The sequence below is a fragment of the Syngnathoides biaculeatus genome, chromosome 15, assembly GCF_019802595.1.
Source record: "Syngnathoides biaculeatus isolate LvHL_M chromosome 15, ASM1980259v1, whole genome shotgun sequence".
Taxonomy (NCBI): domain Eukaryota; kingdom Metazoa; phylum Chordata; class Actinopteri; order Syngnathiformes; family Syngnathidae; genus Syngnathoides; species Syngnathoides biaculeatus.
Genome location: NC_084654.1, coordinates 15,319,623 through 15,338,175, shown reverse-complemented (window position 1 = coordinate 15,338,175; position 18,553 = coordinate 15,319,623). Strand labels below are relative to the sequence as shown.

The 18,553-nt window shown below is 41.6% G+C and overlaps 2 protein-coding genes across 3 annotated transcripts in view; both read right to left on the bottom strand.

The window, feature by feature from the left end:
* Positions 1-496, bottom strand: part of kidins220a (kinase D-interacting substrate 220a) — a 55,741-nt gene extending 55,245 nt beyond the window's left edge. Inside the window, exon 1 of the mRNA XM_061844059.1 lies at positions 408-496. The gene's annotated coding sequence lies outside the window, so the exon portion shown is untranslated. The remainder of the gene's footprint in view (positions 1-407) is intronic.
* Positions 497-1,499: 1,003 nt separating this feature from the next.
* mboat2a (membrane bound O-acyltransferase domain containing 2a) overlaps positions 1,500-18,553 on the bottom strand; it is a 60,825-nt gene continuing 43,771 nt past the window's right edge. For both annotated transcript variants that reach the window (XM_061844067.1, XM_061844068.1), the window contains 8 exons: positions 16,751-16,805; positions 12,974-13,160; positions 12,200-12,392; positions 11,434-11,537; positions 11,286-11,350; positions 11,069-11,201; positions 8,947-9,098; positions 1,500-4,419 (listed from right to left, as the gene is read on the bottom strand). In XM_061844067.1, coding sequence (XP_061700051.1) covers positions 4,266-4,419; positions 8,947-9,098; positions 11,069-11,201; positions 11,286-11,350; positions 11,434-11,537; positions 12,200-12,392; positions 12,974-13,160; positions 16,751-16,805 — 1,043 coding nt within the window. In that variant the 3' untranslated portion in view covers positions 1,500-4,265. The remainder of the gene's footprint in view (positions 4,420-8,946; positions 9,099-11,068; positions 11,202-11,285; positions 11,351-11,433; positions 11,538-12,199; positions 12,393-12,973; positions 13,161-16,750; positions 16,806-18,553) is intronic.

Genomic DNA, 18,553 nt, shown 5'->3' with positions numbered 1-18,553 from the left:
CCTAGAGAGCAAAGAGCAGATGTGTTATCATTCAAATGATATAAAAAATGCCTCTAATTTCATTTTTATTACTATTACTATTATTGTTGTTTTGTTTTGCAACTTGATCTTGCAGGAACGTAGTGACAGTTTATATCACAAAGGTCAAATGTGATATGGTTTGGTAAGTGGAATGAAATCAGACAGATCAGAGAGGTGTTTTGCAAACTAAAACAAATGGCCAGCGCAGCATCGTTCACTTCAAAGGTGCATTATCAGATTTTCGTTTACTTTGCACAGGTTCTTAATACATTCTTTGCCTACTTACTGCTTTGCTGATTTTACTAGTTTAGCTGCCCTGGCATGTGATATTTTCTCTCCAATACACAGCAACCAACTTGCTGTATTTCTGCAGCTTTTTTCCTCACCTCATGCTGTCTGTCATGACCACGAGGTGCCGTTTCATTCCAGGTCCACATTTCCCATCATCCCACGCTCACGTTGACCTCATAACCACAAGCCCTCTGTGAGAAAACACGGACAAAAATGTGATGAAAAGCCTATTAGAATATCTGAAACTTATCAGGGGTTTACCAAAGGCGATTTAACATGACTTTGGTGTGGTGTTATGCACACTTGTGTTGTTAACATAATAATCAGCATTGACATAAGTTGCAATTTGTCATGTTTCACTGTTTTAGACTGCTACGGTTGAGCCAGCTTCATTTATGAAGTCCAACCAGTTTCTACCGCTTAGCCGACTGAGGTCGGGTCGCAGGGATAGTAGCTTTAGCATTAGCATTCCAAGATCTAGCCAGGAGACAGAATGTCTCTGGCGTGTCCTGGGAGGTCCCTGGGGTCTCCTCCCCGTGAGACGCACATGGTACACCTCACTGGGGAGGTGTCCAGAAAGCATCCAGACATCTGATGCCTCCTCAATGAAGAGGAGTAGTGGCTCTACTCCAAGACTCTTCCACGAGCTTCACACCAGATCTTTAAGGGAGAGCCTGCGGACGGAACTCATTTTGGGATGTTGTCCATTCAGTCACAACGCATTGAAGTCTTCCGTCCATTTCTTCTCATTTTCGTCTCATTTTCTTTGCCGCTTACCCTCACAAGGGGTGATGGGGAGTGCTGAAGCCTATCCCAGCTGTCAATGGACAGGAGGCAGGGTACAGCATGAACTGGTTGCCAGCCAATCGCACATACAGACGAGCAACCATTTGCACTCACAATCACATCTAGGGGCAATTTAGTGTCCAATTAATGTTGCATGTTTTTGGGTTGTGGGAGGAAACCGGAGTGCCCGGAGAAAACCCACTCAGGCACAGGGAGAACATGCAAACTCCACACAGGCGGGGCTGGGATCAAACCTGCTTCCTCAGAACTGTGAGGCCAACGCTTTACCAGCTGATCCACCGTAGTACCTGCACTGATGTCTTAAACTGTAACAAAAAATCATTCAAACTAATTTGGACCAAAAAAAAAAAAAAAGCCATTTATTTTCAAACATCAACATCGGCATTTAAAAATAACTTCTTTATTTTGCCTCATAAATCAGAGTTGTAATGAACTGTCATACAAATCTTTCAATAAATTTCCTTCTGACAAAAAGAAAAAAAAAGTTGTGACACAAGCGCGCACACACAGACACAGGCAGGCGCACGTACACGCACACACAAAATAAAGAAAACAAATGCGCCATTGAATGCTTTGGCACTTTGGACATATGAAGCAGTTTGCATTGATCTGCTGGTTTTGGTGGCCATGCAGTGCAATTGTCTTCTAAATGTTTCTTTTGCAGAATGACTGACATCCCTTTCTTCATCTTACAGGTGCTTTTCACCTTTAGAGGGCTCGCGTGACAAATATACACAACAACAAACTACATGAACACGAGTATACACACACGCACACGCACACACTCGTACAGTACACAGAGAGTTATGGCAGGAATATGCAAAAATGTTTAAACCAGCTCAAAAACCAATCAAAAACTTCAAAGTCAACTTGGCTGCTCTGTTGTTATTTTCACAAATGCAACAAAACAAAAAACAAAACAAAAAAGTCACAAAGTGAACACGACTTTCCTTATTTGCGAGATATGTAGAATCGTTTTAGCAACGGTAGCGTCGGGACAGCAACACAGGGGTCGTCGTGTGCGTTACTGGAAACAGGAAGGCTTGACGTGAACTCAAAACCCGAGAACCCAGTGTCTCTCACACCATACAGTAAATGCACCGTGAAACATCAGCTACTCTACATTTAAAAAATAACTTAATACAAGACCCGGCCTTTGTACAACATCATCAAGTCAAGTGACGACACAATGACACAATGAAGGCAAATTGCACTCACTCTTGTAGCCTCAGTACATTATGTGCTTTTCATGCACTTGTGCACCAATTTGGAACACTGTATTGTATTTCCCGCTCACTGGGATAATTACGGCTACTCTATTAAATAAGGATCGTTTAAGTTCATGTAACAAGGTGTGATTAGAGTACTGGTACTGTACACGATGGAAGATGGTCATATTCGTTTCCAAAGGTCGTGGCCAGGGATATTTATTTACTCAATTGAAGACAAGGGGAGGTGTCATTAAAGTGTGTGTGTGTGGGGGGGGGGGGCATTTTGATCTGTATGTAATTACCTATGTATAACAATTTATAGCCATTGGAACTGGAGTTTAAAATAAAATAGAAATCACTAGTATGGAGAATCGCAAAGGCAGATCAAGCACTACATAGAACTGATAAGCAGTAAAGCTCCCTGAATCAAAAACATGGCCGTGCACAATATCGTGGAGTGATAACGTCAAAAATATACCGGAACTGCAATCAACGCTAAATACGCCAACTGTATATGATCTTGACTTTAATACTAAGCAGTAGATTCGTTGCAATACAAATGCACACACTTGTTTTTTTATTGCAGAGACTGTTTGGTTGCGTCAGTGCTGCTGTTATGGTTCGGTTTGTTTGGTTAGCCAAACGGGATCAGTAGTTAACGCCGTAGTGTCTGTGTATAATAATAATTACCAGAATGTTACTGTCATTGTACAACATGTAAAGGGTCTTCAAATAACTGCCGCATTTCCGCATAGTAGCCAAAGGTGTTTATTAATTTATTTAATCATTTGCGACCATTGTCAATGTAGCAGGGGTGATTTTGATTTGTAAATTAAACTGAAGTATAACGAGTACATTGTGTAGATCGTTCGAACTTAAATGTGGTCACACACAACATTTTGGAGTGATCATATGGAATATTAATCATACTGAAACATGTCTTTAATTTTGCAGAGTAAACTGGTTGGCACAAAAGATGTGCACACATATTGCTGTTTTGGTTAGCAACATAGTCCCAGTGGGTTCAGATGTTAACTGTAATGTTCAAACGCAACGACTAGCTGCTTGTTTTTTGGGGGTGGGATCTCGATTTGAGAGTCGTTTATTGAACTGAGCGACACACCCGGCAAGTACCGTAGTTTGCATCCGCTAAAGGTAGAGGTCACCATTTTGCCGAAATGCGGTACGTAGTAACATTTTTGTCATTTAGAGGGCTTGGCGATGTGTGGCAAGGCTGCGGTGTAGAAAAACTGGAGCATGTTCAACAAAATGAAAATAATTCACCCTTGGAGCTCAAGGAGGAACACCTTGAAAAGAATTATCCCACATCATAACAGAGTTAATGATCTCCCTTTTGAAGCATAAAGATGATAAGTCATGTTTGTCAAAAAGCAGGAAAAAAAAAAACATTACACACTATGGGCAAGACTTTTCCACCGCGCTGCAGACAGATGAGATCCGGTTTCCTCTTCAGGGAAGAAAGCGCCGGGAAGAGTGTCATGACGGACAACGAAATACAAAACACATTATTAATGTCAACTCCCCGTTGAGTGAAATCAATATTTTGAGGATCCTAAGGCCTGTTTGAAAGTTGGCAGCTGATGATAAACGTTATGTTTCCACCCAACAGAGGCTTTTATCCAGACAATGACAAAAACCCTCCACATACAGACTGCGCGTGTACTCTTTGTACAAGTGTGGTCCAAATGTGTTGTTGTTTCACCTGTCAGGGTACATAGAGGGTTTAAGGCAGCTTGGAATTCAGTTTATCTCCATTTTCCGCGAGTAAAATGTAATGCAACCACCGCTTCCTCCTTGCTACTGGAAGTATTGTCAGATTCTGTCCAAGCACATCCAATATTTGGTTCCTGGTCCGTAAACAGACTTCAGCTCTCAGTGGTCTCCAGTTAGTGTCACTAATGTTTCTGGCCAGCCTCATGTGGTTTTGTCTTTCTGGCTGCAGTTGTTTGTGGCGCCGCTGTCTGTCTCCGGGCTCTCCTGTTGACCTTTGGCCTCGCGACGTGGTGATCGGACTGGCAGGACCAGGACCACCAGAAGACATAGAAGATGTAGGCAGAAGTACCACGACCTACAAATACACCGGCAACAGATGTCAATGTACGGCCACCTCTGCCAATCGTGAAACCCACAGTGAATAACAAAAACTTTTTTTTGGGCAATAATAGGCACCCTAAAAATGTTTACAATAGGGTATACAGTGATGCCTCGGTACGCAAGCACAATCCGTTCCAGAAAACGGTTTGAGAAGAGATTTGTTCGAAAAGCGAATTGATGTTTCCCATTACAATGAATGGAAAAAGAAATAATGCATTCCAAGCCTAAAAATGTAAGCTTTTTAAGCATTTTTTTTTAGCTTTTCCTGATAATAAACTCCATCAACGAAATACATGCGTAGTTTACCTATTTTATATAATGAAATATTTTAAGAAATGTATTTATTTTTTGCTTAAAATGTATGCTTTAGTAGTAGCGTATGCTAGGCTCGGAGTGCACTGCCGTATCTGTTGCGACTCGGTTCCTAGCCTTGTAAAAAAATGTTCTTAACAAAAGTGCAGGATAACAATAATAAACAAGCAACTTGCTTTCTTTGGAGCCATGATTGGGGGTTAATACGTTAGTCCTCGAGAAGAACAAAAACAACAGTCCCTGCCGGGACATGTCTGTGTACAGAGGCTGCGTTATACAAAATAACAAAAGTGCGTTGGATGCGCCGCAAGCATTATGTCATTTCTGTTTATCTTTTCTCCGTCGGACATTCGAATTGACAACAACAAAACGCGTCGCGGGTTTGTCAACTGCTTGTGCCACGACGATGCTATTTCCGTTTTTTTTTTTTTCGGGGTGGGGGTCGTTCGAATAGACAATAACAAAGCGCATCGTGGGTGGGCTAACTGCTTGCGCCACGCGCATTATGTTATTTCCGTTTTTTTTGGGCAGCGTGGGAATTCACAACAAAACGAACGTGTCGTGGGTCAACTGGTCTGTCTGCGCGCAATATGTTATTTCCGGGTTTTGCCAGGGGCATTCGAGTACCGATTTTCGTTCGAAAACAGAAGCAAAAAATATTCGCAGAATTTTTGTTCGAAAACGCGGACGTTCGAGAACCGAGGCTTTACTGTATTAATACTTTAAACCAGTGGTCAACAATTGCCGGGCAGCGGATCGGTACCGCTTTTGTAACAGACTGTACAGAGATAGTACAAAAAATATTTTATTGTTCATCAGAGTTTGAAAGAAGTTTTATTTTGAAGAGCTCAGGCCTGTGCCTCAATATTAACCGTTTGTCTCTGTTGTTGTGTGATGAGGACATTTTATGGAATCATAGTATCTTCTTCTTCTTTTCCTTTCGGCTTGTCCCGTTAGGGGTCGCCACAGCGTGTCATCTTTTGCCATCTTAGCCTATCTCCTGCATCTTCCTCTCTAACCCCAACTGCCCTCATGTCTTCCCTCACCACATCCATAAACCTTCTCTTTGGTCTTCCTCTCGCTCTTTTGCCTGGGAGCTCAAACCTCAGCATCCTTCTACCAATATACTCACTCTCTCGCCTCTGAACATATCCAAACCATCGAAGTCTGCTCTCTCGAATCTTGTCTCCAAAACATCCAGCTTTGGCTGTCCCTCTAATGAGCTCATTTCTAATCCTATACAACCTGGTCACTCCGAGCGAGAACCTCAACATCTTCATTTCTGCCACCTCCAGTTCAGATTCCTGTTGTTTCTTCAGTGCCACTGTCTCTAATCCGTACATCATGGCCGGCCTCACCACTGTTTTGTAAACTTTGCCCTTCATCCTAGCAGACACTCTTCAGTCACATAACACACCAGACACCTTTCGCCAGCTGTTCCAACCTGCTTGGACCCGTTTCTTCACTTCCTGACCACACTCTCCATTGCTCTGTATTGTTGACCCCAAGTATTTGAAGTCGTCGACCCTCGCTATCTCTTCTCCCTGTAGCCTCACTCTTCCCCCTCCACTTTTCTCATTCACGCACATATATTCTGTTTTACTTCGGCTAATCTTCAATCCTCTCCTTTCCAGTGCATGTCTCCATCTTTCCAATTGTTCCTCTGCATGCTCCCTGCTTTCACTGCACATGACAATATCATCTGCGAACATCATGGTCCAAGGGGATTCCAGTCTAACCTCATCTGTCAGCCTATCCATTACCACTGCAAACAGGAAGGGGCTCAGAGCTGATCCCTGATGCAGTCCCACCTCCACCTTAAATTCCTCTGTCACACCTAAGGCACACCTCACCATTGTTCTGCTGCCATCATACATGTCCTGTACTATTTTAACATACTTCTCTGCCACACCAGACTTACGCATGCAGTACCACAGTTCCTCTCTTGGTACTCTGTCATAGGCTTTCTCTAGATCCACAAAGACGCAATGTAGCTCCTTCTGACCTTCTCTGTACTTTTCCACGAGCATCCTCAAGGCAAATAATGCATCTGTGGTACTCTTTCTAGGCATGAAACCATACTGTTGCTCGCAGATACTTACTTCTGTCCTGAGTCTAGCCTCCACTACTCTTTCCCATAACTTCATTGTGTGGCTCATCAACTTTATTCCTCTATAGTTCCCACAGCTCTGAACATCCCCTTTGTTCTTAAAAATGGGAACTAGAACACTTTTCCTCCATTCTTCAGGCATCTTTTCGCCCGCTAGTATTCTGTTGAATAAGTTGGTCAAAAACTCCACAGCCATCTCTCCAAATTGCTTCCATACCTCTACCGGTATGTCATCAGGACCAACTGCCTTTCCAGTTTTCATCCTTTGTAGTGCCTTTCTGACTTCCCCCTTAGTAATCATTTCCACTTCCTGGTCCTTCACTCTTGCCTCTTCAACTCTTCCTTCTCTCTCATTTTCTTCATTCATCAACTTCTCAAAGTATTCTTTCCATCTATTTAGTACACTACCGGCACCAGTCAACACATTTCCATCTCTATCCTTAATCACCCTGACCTGCTGCACATCCTTCCCATCTCTATCCCTCTGTCTGGCCAACCTGTAGAGATCCTTTTCTCCTTCTTTCGTGTCCAACCTGGTGTACATGTCTTCATATGCCTCTTGTTTAGCCTTTGCCACCTCTACCTTTGCCCTACGTCGCATCTCGATGTACTCCTTTCGCCTCTCCTCAGTCCTCTCAGTATCCCACTTCTTCTTCGCTAATCTCTTTCCTTGTATGACTCCCTGTATTTTGGGGTTCCACCACCAAGTCTCCTTCTCCCCTTTCCTACCAGATGACACACCAAGTACTCTCCTGCCTGTCTCTCTGATCACCTTGGCTGTCGTCGTCCAGTCTTCCGGGAGCTTCGGTTGTCCATCGAGAGCCTGTCTCACCTCTTTCCGGAAGGCTGCACAACATTCTTCCTTTTTCAGCTTCCACCACATGGTTCTCTGCTCTACCTTTGTCTTCTTAATCTTCCTACCCACCACCAGAATCATCCTACATACTACCATCCTATGCTGTCGAGCTACACTCTCCCCTACCACTACTTTACAGTCAGTAACCTCCTTCAGATTACATCGTCTGCACAAAATATAATCTACCTGCGTGGTTCTACCTCCGCTCTTGTAGGTCACTATATGTTCCTCCCTCTTCTGGAAATAAGTGTTCACTACAGCCATCTCCATCCTTTTTGCAAAGTCCACCACCATCTGCCCTTCAAAGTTCCTTTCCTGGATGCCGTACTTACCCATCACTTCTTCATCGCCCCTGTTTCCTTTACCAATATGTCCATTACAATCTGCACCAATCACAACTCTCTCGCTGTCTGGGATGCTCAGAACTACTTCATCTAGTTCCTTCCAGAATTTCTCTTTCAACTCTAGGTCACATCCTACCTGTGGTGCATAGCCGCTAACCACATTATACATAACACCCTCAATTTCAAATTTTAGTCTCATCACTCGATCTGATACTCTTTTCACCTCCAAGACATTCTTAGCCAGCTCTTCCTTTAAAATAACCCCTACTCCATTTCTCTTCCCATCTACTCCGTGGTAGAATAATTTAAACCCTGCTCCCAAACTTCTAGCCTTACTACCTTTCCACCTGCTCTCTTGGATGCACAGAATATCAACCTTTCTCCTAATCATCATGTCAACCAACTCCTGTGCTTTTCCTGTCATAGTCCCAACATTCAAAGTCCCTACACTCAGTTGTAGGCTCTGTGCATTCCTCTTTTTCTTCTGACGCTGGACCAGTTTCCTCCTCTTCTTTGTCTTCGACCCACAGTAGCTGAATTTCCACCGACGCCCTGCAGGTTAGCAGTGCCGGGGGCGGGCGTTGTTAACCCGGGCCACGACCGATCCGGTATGGGATTCTTTAGATGAACGCTCATATTTGTTTGGCACAGTTTTTACGCCGGATGCCCTTCCTGACGCAACCCTCTGCATTTATCCGGGCTTGGGACCGGCCTACAGATTGCACTGGTTTGTGCCCCTATAGGGCTGCATTTTTATGGAATCATAGTATAAATTATAGTAATTTCCCTATTCGAACACGATTCAAGTCTCGCTCTACTAATTGCTGTCATAAAACCAGCAATCACCTCCGCGTCGCTTAAACTCACACAAATACGTACCTGTAGAACTTGACAGAGGACCCCACGGCCAGTAGGACAAACGGCACCACCGTGTAACTGATGGCGACTTGAGTCCACGCCCACGTGATGACATCATATATGCGCTTGTATGCATCAGAAACCTGGAAGTAAGGTCTGACGTTGTGCCGTACCTAAAAGCAAAATGAAGAGTTATAGCAACTGAACGTCTTCACAAAAGTAAATGAATAACCTCTCAAGTATGATTGCCCACGATATTGCGGTTGCGGTTTGGGCCCGTTATATTGCAGACTTAAGTGATTTTTTTTCAAGGTAGATTTTCAGTATACTACCAATTATTTAGAAACGCACACTTTTAGTGTCATACAAGGTTGTGCTGCATAAAGTCAGGCAGCACTGAGCTCTACTAGAGGTGATGCAGAGTAATTTAGAACAAGTAGACGCAGAGAAGGTCCCTAACCAAACTCCAGTAATTGCCGTTTTTTTGTCATCGAGCAAAGAGAATATAATATACTGTATACCCCCATGAGTATTGTTGCATGCTGTTTTTACATGTTGCTGCTCTTTGTGTGTTAAAGCAGCAATTGTTTATAATATAATAGAATGTTTTTATATTATCTCTTACTATCAGGGATTTTCACATCTTCCCACATCCCAGCGATAAACATGGGTTCATCCTAAGCTCAAAATGATTCATATTTTTGATGGCCACCCTCAGTATTCTCATATTTAGTCATCGGTGCACAGACTTTAATTAAAGTACTGTATGATGATGCATGAAAAGGTTTTTGTGGTGGGTTGTTGGTCTGCTAAGTACCTGCGGTGAACACCAAAAGCTTCTAACTCTGTCAAGAAGATGGAAAAAGTAAATATAAGGAAGTTTCCAGAAACACTCCCTGGAAGAACTATCACACCTGATATTATGTGCCACGTGAAATCACTTCAGCAGTTTTTGATTTATGATGACAACAAACAGACCAGGCAGCACGGTGGATCAGCTGGTAAAGCGATGGCCTTGCAGTTCTGAGGTCCCGGGTTCAATCATGGACCTGCCTGTGTGGAGTTTGCATGTTCTCCTCGTGCCTACATGGGTTTCCTCCGGGTACTCCGGTTTCCTCCCACATCCCAAAAATGTGCAACATTAATTGGACACTCTAAATTGCACCTAGGTGTGATTGTACGTGCAGCTGTTTGTCTCCATGTGCCCTGCGATTGGCTGGCGACCAGTTGAGGGTGTACCCCGCCTCCTGCCCATTGACAGCTGGGATAGGCTGCAGCACTCCCCGCTACCCCATTGAGGATAAGCGGCAAAGAAAATGGATGGATGGATGGATGAATGGACAAACAGACCAATTCTGATTTTGACTTGTTGTGTCGTGGCCAGGTCCTACTATTTATTTACTAAAATTATTATTATATTGTGTTTACCAGGGTTAAGATCTTTAAGGAGGGGTGGGGGGGGGGCGCTATTTGTATCACAAGTATCATTTTATTCAAGTCAGTGTTTAAATGTTTGCACCTCTCTCTTAACTCTGAAGTAAAGTACAGCTTTAGAGATGTCTTGTATGTTGTGTGTTAGTAATTTAATCTATTGTGGAACAGGTGATATCAGAAATTACAATAAAGGTAAATGCAGCCATCTAGAGCACCGGTGTCAAACTCAAGGCCTGGGGGGCAGATCCGGCTCGCTACATGTTTTTATGTGGCCCACGAAGCCAAATCTACAGTGTCGATTTCCATGATTCTTGTAAAAATCGGGATCAAAATTTCAAATCGTCGTGTTTCATGAATGGCAAAGTTCAGATATTACAAGCATTTTTGAGTTACAAAACAAGAATAGTTGAAAAAACGAAAAAACATTATCTTTGATTTCTGATTCCAAAACCAGTTCATAAATTGATGATGTAAATATGATGAGAATCGGTATGGAGAGTTTCACAGTCGTCATGGCCCTCTGAGGGAAACTAGAACTACAACCGCGAGAAAAATGAGTTTGACACCCTTGATCTAGAGGAACTAGAAACCCCCGCCCATGCATTTCAGAATTCACCGTCACATTTTGCCCCTGGCTGAGGTAACGGCACAAAAATATTTGATAGTACACTGAAGTACACTCCCCACTAGAGGTATTGTGAGCACTTACTGCACGTGCCGCCATGGTCATGCCGATGCCAGTGAGGAACGTCAGGTAGTAGCCCGGGTACACGCCGTGCCACATTGCTGATAGCAGGAAGGTGGCGGCAGTGGGGTTGATGGGACAACGCTCGTAACACACCCTAAGGAACAGATCGATGAGGAGCGTTTAAAGAATTTAGAAAAAAAAGACTTACTGGTATGAACATTCATATGTGTGCGTTTACCTTTTGAGCCAAAGAGATGTTTGGATGTTCCAGTTGTCAAGGAAAAGCTTGAAACTCGTGGCAAACTGAAATCCCCCAAAATAAAAGATTATTGTTTCAAACGGGCGTCAAGAGGAAATGATGCGTCTTTGCAATGAAAGAATTTAACCTCAATCTCCAGAATTCTGAGGTTGGAAATGAGGTCCCACCGCGGGGAGCCATTTTTGTTGTAGCCATTGAAACCAAACCCTGCTGCATTGTTGATGGCGTCAGCTGCAAATGAAGCATACAAATGAATGCCACAACACCTGCTTCGAATACTTGAAGTAACATATGAGACGGCAGTGAATTAATGCGGGAGGCTGCACTTTACACATAGAGCACGAGGGGGCGCTGTAATGTCAAAGTTTAGAAGGCTGGAGGTAAGCTGCAGGTCCAAGTGGGCACGTTGCTCATATTTTGTAATGTATTTCTTTCTGTGTGCATTTTATTGATCTATATGTTTTTGTTGTGTTTTATATTTACCGCTCATGTTTTTAATGTGTTTCCTTGTATTGTTTGAGTAAATGAGTGTGCAATTACGCTGCACCTCACACTCACATTTTTATCCAGATTTAGAAGAAGCCTGATATGTTGTTTTCTTTTTTTTTTGGTTCATTTAATATATAGTTATAGTTAATTTATTATACCAACTTTTTGGTAAATTCTCAATGGGAAATCAAACTTACACTCTACTACATACAGTATTTTCGTATCAGAACCAAACCACAAATGTGCAAAAAATACAGAATTGTGACCCTTGAATCACGCCGTGGAAATCCAGGACTGCATCACTGTACCACGTGTTCAGCATTTGGAGTACATTGAGGGTTTAGGACTTTACGATCTAATTTGCTTTGATTCGCTATGCATCCTGACTCGCGAGTTGAACTCACCGAGTGTCCAGACAAAGTAGTACTTGGGTCTCAGCGCCAGCATGGCCAGGTAAAGGTAGACCACTTGTAGGTGGAAGGGTGTGTTGTTTATGAAGTCTTCGTCTATGGAGCGTTCCACTGGGATCACCTTACACAGTGATAAGTAGATGCCCAGAGAGATGGCGCATGTACACAACTTGGAGATGACATCGTCCTAAATGGTGAAAATGAAAATACGACAGTGTCTAGAACCACACCACAAAATTTTATTTCTTATTAATTTATTGCTCATTGCTGATAAAAAGCAAAGAGGGGTCAGATAAATTTAAAAAAAATCTCAAAGCTGGCAAGTCACACTGCATTCATTCTCTGTCGTCATGGTATGAAAATATTTGAACCTGACTATGAAATGCGGATATCGTGTGTGTTGTATATTATAAGTCTTTATCCTTTGTGTATTTTGGGAAAACATTTCACCAACATGTAATTAAGATGTCTAAGAACGCTTTTAAATTGGGCAAAAAATAAAAAATGTAGACATGCCCAATACAATAACATTTTTGCTTTAACAACCTTAATGTTTAATTTTAGTTTGGAGACAATGGAGTAATAATTTCACAATGTTTCTTATTGTGGATTGTGGCTGTGTTATGTACAGTAGATACATGATAGGAGCAAATTGTTACTAACACCTCTCAGTCCAGAGCAGTAGCAATGGCAACGGCAGTAATAAAACTATTTAACACCCATGACAGCATCAGTCGAAAGTGTTCATTATTTATATGTGATTCCAACCTTGGGCGAGGGTTCACTCTGCTTGTGTTTGCCGTTCTCTTTTCCGTTGGCGTTCTCATGGTGACGTGGTTGGTAGCACGTGCCCTCGATGAAAGCCATATAGTCGTTGTAGGCACAGGTGGGTCCCGCCAGGATGCCCATGAAGTTGCAGTTGTAGCTGAGGTACTCCAGCAGGCTGGGGATCCGCCTTGAGGGTGAGATGGAAAGAACATGTGGATATAATAATAACTTTACGCAGCGAGGCATTGAGGCTTAACAAGGACAGATGACGCAAATTTGGGGAACTTAAGTGGACAAAATCTTTGACCCACTTCTGACTCAATTCAATTACAAATTTGGTCAGAGCCCTAAATGATCACTTAATCTTTAATCTTAATTTTACCAAAACTATTTCAATACAAGGCTACTTCAAACTACGATGAATTCCCATGTGTTGCAGCAATAAATTCAGAACTAACCCAACAGATAAAATTCGGCAATAGATACCATAACGGTTGCAATTGCGCACTGCTGATATCACACACAAAAAAAAACCCTCCAACCTGAATTGAAAATAAAATTCTTTGTGCTATTGAGTGAGCTCGCGGTCACTGGCATTTCCGGTCAATGAGGTGGTTAACAGATGTATTCATGCAGCTGATCAAGGTCATTGACGGCCGTCGCAAGCGTTTCAGATAGCAAAGCGGTGGGGCCGATGTGGAGGAAAGACACGCTAATGGTGCTAAGGGCTGCTTATGTCGACCCGTTGTAATAATGGAAAAACGAACGGGTAGTGATACGTCCCCTCACTAAGCCAGAGTAAAAAGGAAATGTGATTCTCTGAGAATAGAATGATTGTCGGCATATGTGCAAACAGAGGGGGGAAATAAACTTGGTGAGATGTTGCGAAACCAAAATAGCAAGTGAGTTTCCGGATGGGAAAAGTGAGGACAGAATGGAAGATGGACTACCTCAACTGTCACATTGTGAATGCTTGGGGGGTATTTGTGCTACATTTCAAGCTTCCAGTGCAGAGGCTTCAGCTTAATGAATCGTATCTAAACAGCATCCTGAAATCATCTTGAAGTGGACCATATGGATCAGGAGATAAACATATAGTCAAAGATGCAGGCGGCCGAGGCCAGCAATATGGAGAACATGTACAACCACTGGACACGTGAGAAGGACAGAAGGGGAAAATTAAGGTTGCTCTCAGAAGTCTTGAGCGACCAACATCATACGTTAACATCAGTGAAATGTTTTTCAGCTTTTTGTGCTTATTCCAATGTAATAAATAAATTTTCCATCTACTGTATAATGGTTAATAATCATTAAATGCTATTATCTTAAGTAGTAGATATGTTCAAAAAACTAATTATATATTTTACAGCATTAATGGAATTTTTACAGTATCACACACTTCTGGTACAGCACAGGCGATTATGCAAAATTTGATCTCTAAATGGTGTGCATGTCGAGCGGGAGCCCCGCCCTGACTTGTTTTTGTTTTTTTTTAGTTGGGACAAAGTGTGCAACAATTGTAAAAGTCAGGAAAAACAGGAAAAAGAAATATAAGTACTTCATCAGATTCGTGATCAACCAAATTCTTTAATTTCCAAATTTCATTGAAGGATCTTGATCATTAAATATTCTCACTAGTTTTTGAGTCATGTGATTTCAAATAAGTTACAGGACTTTCTCCCAGACCACATGACCACAGTTGCACACGTACATCTGTTGCTAGTTGATTTTATGTTTTTGACCCTATGTGTTGATTTTTTTGTTTTATTTGTTGAGTTGATCTCTTTTCATGTTGTTGTTGAGCATTTTGAGATGAATTTATTATTACAATGTTGTTAGCAGTTCAGGGAGTTCGTGTGTTTGCTCAGACATGGAAATTGAGAAGGAACATTGGATACCATATTAAAAAATAATAATACATTTTGTACAGTTTTAGCGTTTTCACACACTCAGATGCATTTAGGCTTATTAAAATACACATTTAAAAGGATTGCTGAGCACCTTTTCTAACTCACGAGCACAGTTCACCAAATGAGAAACAGTGTGCTTGCTTTCAAGCTTTTCATTTGTCACTCATAGTTAAGGATTACTGTAAAACTGCGTTAAACATTGTATATTAACACCAAAATGTTGAACCAAACCAATCAACAACAACAACGGTCCGCTAGTTTATTGCTAACATAGACTATACAGTCATGCCTAGGAACAGAAAAAGTAAAATAAATGTTACGGTAATCATAAACCTTCTGACAATTGCTAACTTTAACTCTGAGGAGCAACACGTACAAACAGAGCATACAACAATACTGACAAAGAGTACTCACTGGAGCTAAATTGGAGACACTCTTCTTTTTATTCTTAATGATGCCCATCTAGATAATGAACAAAAAGTATACAACAGCCTCTCGAACATCTTGGAGTCTTCCCAGTACTCCTTCTGTCCCAATACTTTTGTCTATAGTGTACCTGGCTTTACAATAAATCTCTCCCTTCATCCTTTGTTCCATGTCAAGATGTCACTCCCACTGTCTGTTGTACCTCTAATCTCTGCTCTGTTCAAGATGTTGTCACGTATTAATTCCCTGACCTACTTCTTACATTCTTGCAGAACCTCTGCGGCCGTGCTCACTCCTGCAGCAAAATGCTTGGGGAAAGAGAAACCTGCTGTTGTAATGCACACCTAATACAGAGTTGGGACTTCCAACATGACGGAAGCAGGTCACACCAGAGTCACAACGTAGCTCCTTGAATACCAAACGCTCATTCAACACTGTACAGTACCAAATAAAACTGGGTCTGAATTACTCCCCTTTGATTAAAAGAGACATCACTCAGCACTAAAGGTGAATCGGTATGGAAAATTTCACATCATGAGAACCAAAATGAGAATTATCGGCATTATCACAACTCTACTTGAACTCTAGTCTAACTGCCAAAGCAAAGTTCTCTATATTTCTTTTACCGGTAAATGACTTTTAGTCTCCTCCAGAGATTTTATCTATTCAAAAGTAATAATCCTGAGGAAATGTATTTTATTTGGCTATTATGCAAATGTGGCTAAAATTTCATTGAAAAAAATATACTAAAAAAGCGGTCCTCCGTGAAATGGTTGCAGCATATTACTGTCCACTTTGATTTGTAAGTCCAACGCACCCACTTTGTCTTCACAAACCTGATCCATAACCTGCCTAATCATGTGTCGGCCAATCCCGTAAACTGAGTAGGCAACACACTTCCTCATTATCGTTGCTAGCTTTTTCACTCTCTGGCTAAATGTTGACGTGACTTGACGTCACATTTCGGAGAGTACCGGAACTTGCCGATCTAAGTGACATTTTGAACAAAATCTTGTGACTGACTTTGACGCTTATTTATTTAATTTCTGTTGTGTTGAGAATTTTGTAACTATTTTTCTAATTACATTTTTGCTACAATTGTATGATAGACAAATAAAATATATTTCTTCTGGATTAGTACTTTAAAGCTCCAGACCAGTAAGTGTCTACAGCTATATTTATTGTATAGTGAGGTTGAACACAAATTCTCATTTTATTTACAGTATTATTTTTAAGAATCATTAGAATTGGCGTTACAGAGTCACTGTATCCCTTGTGGAATACACACAACACATTACATGAAATACGCAATCAAAGATCATGAAAATCTAAAACAGTCATACGAACCGTATGAAAACGGATTCAGACTGTTTCGTCACTACTCAGCACAAATGTTAGGTCCTGTCATCTAGAGCAATAAAAACATACCTGAGTCACATACCTGATTGCAAGGTATTTCTGACCTGGAGTCAGTTGTCCATCCCGCTTGGTCAAACCTACAAACAGACAAAAGATCCAAGGATGAAACAATCGGTTAAAGCAGTTGTTGACACTGTCTGCATTCAGGCCGGAGGGCGCGGTGCCCTAAAAAATCCAGCAGTCAGCACTATAGTTCTTTTTTTCCCCAATATGTTTTTATTTCAAAATTTATTTTTTTTAATCTGGACTGTATTTTTTTTTAATATATATATATATCCCTGCTATCTTTGAGTGAAAGATGGGATAAACCGTGGACAGACCAGATAGAGTACTGCTACAGTACTACTACTTATTGTACAACTTAACATGAATGTAATTGAAATGTGTGAAATAAACTGGAATATCCATAGAAAAGTCATGGCACATAAGCGCTGCAAAGAACATGCAAATGTCACACAGGATGACCTGAGCTGAGATTTGAAACCCAAACTTGTTGCCGTTGGTTCGCTGCCAGAGGGTACAAAATCTGCCTAGCAACAAGCTGTCATACAAACAAATAATCTGATCTGGAAAAAAAAAAAACTATCAGGAAATTTCTCACCCTCCCTCCAAAATGTAGCTGGGTCTTTGTAAGAGGCACTTAGCTTTAAATTAAACAGACAACATTAGAGTGTATATTCAAGTCCGACACTAAAACAAGCAGTGGCTGCACTTTCCCAACAGCACCTTGGTGACAAATATTTTAAGCGGTGAGTCTTGAGCACTGGTTTAGTAAATATTTGTCTCGGGAGGTTAAGGTTGTCAATGAGAAGCCCAGCAACAGGGTGACAGGCTGCTTTCATATCTGACACTAATGAGGCTAGTGTACAAAATCTTGTCCTGCACTGTGGGTATCTTTATAAACGAATGTCCAAGGGGGAAAAAAATGTGAAGACATGTCATTGGATACATTTCATTTTAAAAAATTACGGTCATTAATTCAACTTGCTAAAATAAAATTGGAATTCTAATGACTGGTAAACATGAGCACAGCATAAACGTGGTCACCGTTACACCAATTAATTTAGAGCCTCACTTAACGTGCATGTGCACAAGTGGGATATACCCTTCTTTGCCATTTCATTAGGTACAATTCAATATTAAAGCTGTAGCATGCATTCTGCTTTTAATAAGATAATGACACTGTTAAAAAGTATTAGATTATCATGATGTTTATTATTGTAGTGCGCGGTTGGGCAGCATGGTCGAATGTGGTTATCGTAGCTTCCTTACGGTCAAGAGGATCTGACTATCAATCTCAGCTCCAAACTTCCTTGTGTGGAATTTGCATGTTCTTTCCGTGCTTGCATGGGTAGGCTGGTTTCTTCACACAGCTCCAAAACATACCGTAAAGGTTAAGTTAAGACTCTAAATGCATCCATTGATTTTAAAACAAGTGTGAATGGCAACTCATTTATATGTTCAACAAATGAAAAGTGCATAGTCCAGGATTTAACCCGCCTGAATGTGATAGCAAGTTTGGACGAATTAGTTTCAAGAACCGCTGATTACAGTACTGTAAATCCTCGGTTCTCAAACGTCCCCGTTCTCGAACAAATCGGTTTTCGAACAGAAATTTCGAGATTTTTTTGCTTCTGTTGTCGAACGAAAATTGGTACTCGAACACCCCTGACAAAACCCGGATACAACATATTGCGCGCGGCCAGACCAGCTGACCCACGATACGCTTTGTTGTGAATTCCCACGCCACCAAAAAAAACCTGGAAATAACATAATGCACGCGGCGCAAGCAGCTGACCCACCCACGACGCGTTTTGTTATTGTC